The sequence below is a fragment of the Cherax quadricarinatus genome, chromosome 4 (genome assembly GCF_038502225.1).
Source record: "Cherax quadricarinatus isolate ZL_2023a chromosome 4, ASM3850222v1, whole genome shotgun sequence".
In the NCBI taxonomy this organism is placed as follows: Eukaryota; Metazoa; Arthropoda; class Malacostraca; order Decapoda; family Parastacidae; genus Cherax; species Cherax quadricarinatus.
The window spans coordinates 45,231,719-45,241,270 of NC_091295.1; the positions used below are offsets into that span (position 1 = coordinate 45,231,719).

The window sequence follows — 9,552 nt, forward strand, 5'->3', positions numbered from 1 at the left end:
GTACAGTTTCTTGAAGTTGGAAATGACCTGCTGGTCCATGGGCTGCAGGAGAGGAGTGGTATTAGGAGGCAAAAACTTCACCTTAATGAAGCTCATGTCCCCATAAAGTCGCTCTGCCACGTCTGTAGGATGACCAGGGGCATTGTCTAACACCAGGAGGCACTTAAGGTCTAATTTCTTTTCAGTTAGGTAATCTTTCACATTGGGGGCAAATGCATGGTGTAACCAGTTATAGAAAAATTCCCTAGTGACCCATGCCTTACTGTTTGCCCTCCACAGCACACACAAATTATCCTTGAGGACATTCTTTTGCCTGAACGCTCTGGGAGTTTCAGAGTGATACACTAATAAAGGCTTAACTTTGCAATCACCACTAGCATTGGCACACATCAACAAAGTAAGCCTGTCTTTCATAGGCTTATGTCCTGGGAGTGCCTTTTCCTCCTGAGTAATGTAGGTCCTGCTTGGCATTTTCTTCCAGAACAGGCCTGTTTCATCACAATTAAACACTTGTTCAGGTTTCAGTCCTTCAGTTTCTATGTACTCCTTGAATTCATGCACATATTTTTCAGCCGCTTTGTGGTCCGAACTGGCAGCCTCACCATGCCGTATCACACTATGTATGCCACTACGCTTCTTAAATCTCTCAAACCAACCTTTGCTGGCCTTAAATTCACTCACATCATCACTAGTTGCAGGCCTTTTTTTAATTAAATCCTCATGCAACTTCCTAGCCTTTTCACATATGATCGCTTGAGAGATGCTATCTCCTGCTAGCTGTTTTTCATTTATCCACACCAATAAGAGTCTCTCAACATCTTCCATCACTTGCGATCTTTGTTTCGAAAACACAGTTAAACCTTTGGCAAGAACAGCTTCCTTGATTGCCGTTTTCTTGCCCACAATAGAAGAGATGGTTGATTTGGGTTTCTTGTACAACCTGACCAGGTCGGTGATACGCACTCCACTTTCATACTTATCAATGATCTCTTTCTTCATTTCAATAGGAATCCTAACCCTTATTGCTGTAGGGTTGGAACTAGAAGCTTTCTTGGGGCCCATGGTCACTTATTTTCCAGAAACAGCACCGAAAACACTGTAATAATATGAAATATTCCGAGTGTATGCTTGGATGTTACCGCGGAGGCTGGCTGGTAAACAATGGCACAGGCGGCACATGTGAGGCTGGCTGAGGGCGCACATTGGACGCGTCTCGGACGAAGGCCGCTGAGCGGGTTTTTGTCCACTATGCGGGGCAAAATTTTAGCGATCAAAGCATCCGCTATGCGGATTGTCCGCTATGCAAGGCGTCCGTTATGCGGGGGTCCACTGTATATATATATATTGTTGATATAAAGGTGGCATATAAGGCACATGTTGTTACGTGTGTATCACCGATTATAAGGCGAAAATCTCATCCAGCTCCTCAGAGCTGGGGCGTGTGCCCAAAATACAGTAGGCGTTACCCCTTTGAACAGCCGCACTGAGCCACTGGAACAGAAAACCAGCTGCCCTGGGATCCCTAGTTACCCTGATGAGTCTTTTTCCCAGCTCCTTAAGGAATTTAGATGCACTCTTTCCCCATGAGCCAAGGGTCTCTGAGCCTATGGGAACAAACATATAATGATGGGCAAGTTCTCCATATTTTCTAGACTTTTGGGACTCCCTGAAGCTGGCAGCTGCCCCTCCTTCCTCCCTGGTGTATTGGAGATAGGTATCAGCCAAGGTAGATGCACATGTATAGTCCCACACCACCTGCTTCCCATCTGTCCAGGCTTGAAGGGTGATACCATCTGGACGCTTCTGGCTGCCATCAAATCTGCATAGTTGGGGTGGCTCCCTTACTGCTGGGCATCCAGCTATTGTGAAGCTCCTCTTGATAATGTTATTAACCTCCTCATGTCTTGCAATCTTTCCCTCGGATTTACAGCACACAAGACCATGGTACCCGAATCGGTCTGCTGCTTCACTGCCACAAATACACCTGTGTTCGGCGAGAATAGGGGCGGCAAGCTGAAGGGCAACACCAATGCGGATGGTCTGTGGGTCGAGGCGTGTGCCAAGGCTGGAGTTGGGAACAGCCAACATAAAGTCCCCAGCATGACAGGCTCTCACTGCCAGGAGGCAGGCTCTATCCTTCCCTGACACACACTGCAGCATTGTTGAGGCTATATTTTCCACTATTGGACCATCCCAGTGCGATTGTTTGTAGTTGTTAGGGGAAGCAGGTCTGGTTTCAGAGCCCGTTAGATTATCCCAGATCATTGCTCCGTCAATGAATTTTTGGTCCTGGACTCCAATCTTGTCCCTAAGATGTTCAGGGAGAATCGCTGCTACAAGCTCTCTGAATGCAATACACGAGGACAGAAAAGCAGGTAATGCAATCTGTGATGACTTGCGGACACCAATGCCTCCTAGTCTGACTGGAAGTGTAGCTTGGTTCCACTGCCCGTCTTCTAGAGTAAGGTTAAGTACTTTCATAAAAATCTGCCTCAGAATACTGTCATATTCGTGCAGGGTTATCATATGAAGGTGCACATCTTAGGAAATATGTCAACCTGGGCAGACTCAAGCACTTTGTGATAAGGTAGAAGGCATTGTGGGTGTCCAGATTGCCTATTCGTTGTTCCATTCTCCTTAACTCTTCCAATTTCTCCCTGAGAATTGTGTCAATGGCATTGCTTCCCAGAGGTGCTCCTAGCAAGATATTATTTGTGGCAGCAATGACTGCTGCTCCTGGTGGTTTTGATCTCACTGCATTTATCACTTGTTGACTGACTGAGATGATTTCACATTTGGATGGATTCAGGATGAGACCCATTTCCTGTCCCCATGTCATTACCTGTGTAAGGTCATTTAGGAGGGACACCTTTGTACCTGCTAGTGTGCCATCATCCCGGAACCAGATGTAATTCTTTTACATGATGGTAGGATTGCTGGTGTCCATTTTTCTGTCTCATAAACATGCAAGGTTTCAGGTACATCTTGCTACTTCTACTTACACTTAGGTCACACTACACATACATGTACAAGCATATATATACACACACCCCTCTGGATTTTCTTCTATTTTCTTACTAGTTCTTGTTCTTGATTATTTCCTCTTACCTCCATGGGGAAGTGGAACAGAATTCTTCCTCCGTAAGCCATGCGTGTTGTAAGAGGTGACTAAAATGCCGGGAACAAGGGGCTAGTAACCCCTTCTCCTGTATATATTACTAAATGTAAAAGGAGAAACTTTCGTTTTTTCCTTTTGGGCCACCCCGCCTCGGTAAGATACGGCCGGTGTGTTGAAAGAAAGAAATATATGTATATATATCCTAGGTAGTAGGTTGGTAGACCAACCGCCCAGGGAGGTACTACTGTCCTGCCGAGCGAGTGTAAAACGAAAGCCTGTAATTGTTTTACATGATGGTAGGATTGCTGGTGTCCATTTTTCTGTCTCATGAACATGCAAGATTTCAGGTATGTCTTGCTACTTCTACTTACACTTAGGTCACACTACACATACATGTACAAGCACATTTATACACACCCCTCTGGGTTTTCTTCTATTTGCTTCCTGGTTCTTATTCTTGTTTATTTCCTCTTATCTCCATGGGGAAGTGGAACAGAATTCTTCCTCCGTAAGCCACGCGTGTTGTAAGAGGTGACTAAAATGCCAGGGGCAAGGGGCTAGTAACCCCTTCTCCTGTGTATATTACTAAATGTAAAAGGAGAAACTTTCGTTTTTCCTTTTCGGCCACCCTGCCTCGGTGGGATACGGCCGGTGTGTTGAAAGAAGATACATATATATATATATATATATCCTAGGTAGTAGGTTGGTAGACAGCAACCGCCCAGGGAGGTACTACCGTCCTGCCAAGTGAGTGTAAAACTGAAGCCTGTAATTGTTTTACATGATGGTAGAATTGCTGGTGTCTTTTTCTTTTCTGTCTCGTACACATGCAAGATTTCAGGTACGTCTTGCTACTTCTGCTTACACTTAGGTCACACTACACATACATGTACAAGCATATATATACATACATACCCCTCCGGGTTTTCTTCTATTTTCTTTCTAGTTCTTGTTCTTGTTTATTTCCTCTTATCTCCATGGGGAAGTGGAACAGAATTCTTCCTCCGTAAGCCATGCATGTTGTAAGAGGCGACCAAAGTGCCGGGAACAAGGGGCTAGTAACCCCTTCTCCTGTATATATTACTAAATGTAAAAGGAGAAACTTTCGTTTTTTCCTTTTGGGCCACCCCGCCTCGGTAAGATACGGCCGGTGTGTTGAAAGAAAGAAATATATGTATATATATCCTAGGTAGTAGGTTGGTAGACCAACCGCCCAGGGAGGTACTACTGTCCTGCCGAGCGAGTGTAAAACGAAAGCCTGTAATTGTTTTACATGATGGTAGGATTGCTGGTGTCCATTTTTCTGTCTCATGAACATGCAAGATTTCAGGTATGTCTTGCTACTTCTACTTACACTTAGGTCACACTACACATACATGTACAAGCACATTTATACACACCCCTCTGGGTTTTCTTCTATTTGCTTCCTGGTTCTTATTCTTGTTTATTTCCTCTTATCTCCATGGGGAAGTGGAACAGAATTCTTCCTCCGTAAGCCACGCGTGTTGTAAGAGGTGACTAAAATGCCAGGGGCAAGGGGCTAGTAACCCCTTCTCCTGTGTATATTACTAAATGTAAAAGGAGAAACTTTCGTTTTTCCTTTTCCGCCACCCTGCCTCGGTGGGATACGGCCGGTGTGTTGAAAGAAGATACATATATATATATATATATCCTAGGTAGTAGGTTGGTAGACAGCAACCGCCCAGGGAGGTACTACCGTCCTGCCAAGTGAGTGTAAAACTGAAGCCTGTAATTGTTTTACATGATGGTAGAATTGCTGGTGTCTTTTTCTTTTCTGTCTCGTACACATGCAAGATTTCAGGTACGTCTTGCTACTTCTGCTTACACTTAGGTCACACTACACATACATGTACAAGCATATATATACATACATACCCCTCCGGGTTTTCTTCTATTTTCTTTCTAGTTCTTGTTCTTGTTTATTTCCTCTTATCTCCATGGGGAAGTGGAACAGAATTCTTCCTCCATAAGCCATGCATGTTGTAAGAGGCGACCAAAGTGCCGGGAGCACGGGGCTAGTAATCCCTTCTCCTGTATATATTACTAAATGTAAAAGGAGAAACTTTCGTTTTTCCTTTTGGGCCACCCCGCCTCGGTGAGATACGGCCGGTGTGTTGAAAGAAAGATATATATACTATTATATTCTATTAGTATTACACATTTAAAGTCTGCCCAAAATGCTCTGCATAACTAGGGGCTTTTCTATGAAAGAATCTTAGTAACATGTGCATCTTCTTGAAAAATAAATGAAAATGATTCTTATGATTAATACTGTAGTCATTTCCTCAGAGAGAAGTTCAAGAACAACAATGTGAGGCTTCAAAATTAAGCAGGTAACATTCAATTTTACATTTACAAACATATACAAAGGGATTAATACATCAAGTGCATGAATAATATGGCATCAAATAAATCTTCTATACAATGGACAGAGGAAGAAAAGTAGTTTAAGAATTACAAATATCTACAGTTTATGTGCTAACTACTGCAAATAAACATATCCAGGAATTTCATTCTGAAAAAATTATAAGTACATTTTAATCAGACATTTCTGAATATACAGAAGAAGCATAACTTTTGACAAATTATTTTTTAGAGTATTTGAGACTGCAAACAGTTCATAAAACACAACTTATCTCTTACCTGTTCCTGCTGCCCCCACCAGATGTCTTGGTGCTACCAGGAGTAGGTTTCTCTGGTCGTGATTTAGAAGTGGAGGAAGAAGCAGCAGCTGCTGGCTTTGATCTCGACGTGGATGGTGTTTTTGATGTAGATGAAGATACCTTAGACGTAGATGATGATGTCTTAGAGGATGGTGCTGCCTTCAATGTAGAAGATGAAGTTTTGCTTGATGATGCAAGTGCTTTGGAGGCAGATGATGGCTGTTTAGTTGATGAGGAGGTCTTGGCTGCTGCTGCTGCTTTTGGTGTGGACGAAGAAGTTTTAGATGAGGATGATGCTTTTGGTGCTAATGAAGAAGTCTTAGATGATGATGCTTTTGGAGCTGATGATGAAGTCTTAGATGATGATGTTTTTGGTGCAGATGATGAACTTTTAGTTGATGAGGGGGGGGCCCTGGATGAAGTCGTTTTGCCTGGAGGTGCCTTAGTTCTTGATTTGTCTGTGGCCCCGGTTGGCTTTTTTTCTTTTTCCTTCATTTTAACACTGCAAGGTTCATACTGAAACAAAGCCAGATTAAGAATTACATATCCATTTTTATTTTTATAAATTAATTTTATTAATATGCAACAACACACTGCTAGCTATCTAAACAAAATAAAATTTAAAAGTTTATTACAAGTCATAATATCTTAAAAACAGAAACTGCCTTTCATAAGAAAGTTTAACAAAAACCTAAGATTAAATTTTGAGTAGTATGTATATATTTCTAAAATTACTTAAACACAGCCAGCTTAAATCCAAAAGCTGCGTATGTGGTTTATCTGGAGTTTATCTGGAGAGAGTTCCGGGGGTCAACGCCCCCGCGGCCCGGTCTGTGACCAGGCCTCCTTAGGTCAGTGTCCCAGGATGCGACCCACACCAGTCGACTAACACCCAGGTACCCATTTTACTGATGGGGAACATAGACAACAGGTGGAAAGAAACACGTCCAATGTTTCTACTCTGGCTGGGAATCGAACCCAGGCCCTCACCGTGTGAAGCGAGAGCGTTAACCACCAGGCCACATTTTCCATAAACATTTTGTCAAGAGAATGAGTCTCCAAGAATACCATGGCAATGACAATGTTATACGAATGAATTAAATAACATACTGACAAGGCAAGCTTCTTGTCCTATGGTCAACACTACAAAGGTAGACTAAGATACAAATTTCATGGGATTTGGCTTTCGCTCTTTAAATATATCCAATTTATAGTTTTATTATTATTTTTTAACAAAAATGCATTATTTCCCAATAAAGTTTTTCAATAATTTCCTGGAAGTGGTGTCGAAACACTACCCATCAACATAAGTAAGGACATCACGTTAAGTGGTAATTTAGAATGTGTCCAGTTTTTAAGATTAGCCATATATATTGTTCTTGTAAACTACATTACCTGCTATTACTATAAACTGCCACAATGACTTTGGTAGTGTGTGTGGTGAATGCCTTTGTGCTCCTGAGCAATGGTGACAAATTTCCCACATTTTCTCCCTGGTACACCTGTTCTCATTATACTCTGCCCTCTGGGCATATCAGTTGAGGGTGGAAATGCTATACATCAGCTTTGTTATCCTGCTCTGTGGATATTCTAATGGGTTCAATGAGGGGTGAGGGGAAGAAGTCAGTCACTTACTCTGGTGAAGTGTGTTCATCTGGCTCTTCTGGGGTTTAGGTGGAGAGGCTCACCTAACTTACTTGAGAATGGCTACTCCCTTTCATATTTCTTGGAGAAATGTTCTATTCATAGGGGAAGCGTTAAGTCTGCAAGGTCATACAAATTTTTGGGAATGGTAAACATTCAGGCTTCATGTGTATCTAGGGAAAGAAGTATAATTTCAAATTCCAGGGATCAAAAGCCCTGTATGAAAATCAAAGGAACTCCTCCGAGGGATTTCAGGAAAGAATATTAGTGCCCCTCTGTATATTTGATTTATAGGGAAAAGTTAAATCAGTAGAGGTCATACAGTGCCTGGGAAAATAAGAGGCAATCAAGTTCAATCTAAGAAAAGGCAGGATATGTCCAGTTCCTTGGATCAAGAGACCCTCACCGATGGTGAGGTACATACCTCTCTTCAGGGTTCCCTTTCTCCAGTGCTGACCAAATTTGGGGAATATTTACTCCCTGGGCACCAAAATGTAGAGCTTGATGCTGCTTTGAAGTGTGATAGCCTGTTAAACACCAACAATCACTACAGCAAGAAGGAAAATGACTGATAACTAGAGGGGAAGACACGTCAGGAGTGGTCACTTAGGTCACTTTCATTGAAAAGTTTCGGTCCTTGGATTTTGTTCACTTCAAACAGATCGTAATCATTCCCCAAGGACCGAAACATCTTCGATACGGTGTTCTAAGTGTCCAATTCTTTCAACAGGTATAAATTACTTTTCAAATGCTGGGACTCGGTCACCGGAACCATCATGTGTCTCTGTAACCTTGAAATTCCTCACACGTGGGTACAGAATATCCAATAAAACTCGTCAATCCAAGGTAGTCCTCACAAAATTAACCCCTTTCATCAGGTAAAACTATTTCACCACACACTTGATCGTGAAAATCCACATACACCAACATTCCAGCTCGTTCCATCCTCCCAGTATTTCTTACCGAATTTCACTCCAACTCGTGGTCACTCACGGCTACCATGGGTCACTAGAGCAAGACGCATCTTGGATCACCCTCACGGAACACCGAAATTGGTTTAAAGAGGTTTTATTCAGAGGTTTATCCTGGTGTGGAGGGCAGCCGCGAGTGTCAGCTGTCATGTGTAACCAAAACAAACCCAGGAATCTCCCACAATGCCTCGACGCCACACAGCCGCGCATAGCCTTGCGCTACAAATCGCAGATATTATCATTATCAGCATTATCCTTACATTTGTAGGGAAACGATAAGTCCGTAGGGGTCAACCGGCAGCTGGAGGGAATGAGAAGTAGACTGGTTTGAAGGCAATGAAAGGAGGACACGTTCAATTCTTACTGTTTGGTGTCCCCTCACCGGCATCAATGAACCTCTCTTGAGGGGACGAGTAAATTATTATTAATGGTAGCACTGCATTTGTGAGGGAGCGATAAATCCATAGGGGTCATGCTGCGCCTGGAGGGAATGGGAGGTAAAGTGGTTGGAATGCAAGGGATGACGAGTCCAGTCCTCTGGGTTGAGTGCTTCCCTCACAGACTTGGTGGAACATCTCTTGAGATATAACTGTAGTTAAACAGAAGCTTCTTGACGATGTTTCCACCCCTGACACACTTGCGTTCTTGACGACGTTTCATCCACACAGTGGCTTTATATGGTCAATAAAGCTTCCTCGTAATTGTACATGTGCACATTTCTCATTACCTGCCCGTCACTCAATAGAATTATTTATTCTAACAGTAATACTCAAATATTCACTCATTACGATAGATTTTATTGGCGAGGATATTTAAAAAAAATAAATAACTATTAGGCGATTCAGTAATAAAATAATTTGTCTGTAATTACTGCACGTAATATTTCATGTTTCAATTCCAGATGTGTAAATTACTGTAGTGTCTTGTTAATACCTCTGTATACGTCCTAATCTAATGGAAAAAATTATGTCTGGCTATCTACATCTTTTTTTAAATTTAGAACATTAAATAAGTCACATTGTGAGATTGCCTTCATTTGTATGACCTTTTACAAAGTTAAATCAAGAATTATATTTACCAAACTCTCTTGAGGGGTTCTTTCTCTTAGCGAATATAAGCCTAGAGTTTACAATAA

At 42.2% G+C, this 9,552-nt stretch overlaps 1 protein-coding gene across 1 annotated transcript in view; it reads right to left on the bottom strand.

Annotated features, from left to right (window-relative positions):
* LOC128691924 (cytoplasmic dynein 2 intermediate chain 1-like) overlaps positions 1-8,572 on the bottom strand; it is a 73,486-nt gene extending 64,914 nt beyond the window's left edge. Inside the window, exons 1-2 of the mRNA XM_053780907.2 lie at positions 8,410-8,572; positions 5,783-6,318 (exon numbers count right to left, since the gene is read on the bottom strand). Coding sequence (XP_053636882.2) covers positions 5,783-6,297 — 515 coding nt within the window. The 5' untranslated portion in view covers positions 6,298-6,318; positions 8,410-8,572. The remainder of the gene's footprint in view (positions 1-5,782; positions 6,319-8,409) is intronic.
* Between the last annotated feature and the right edge of the window lie 980 nt (positions 8,573-9,552).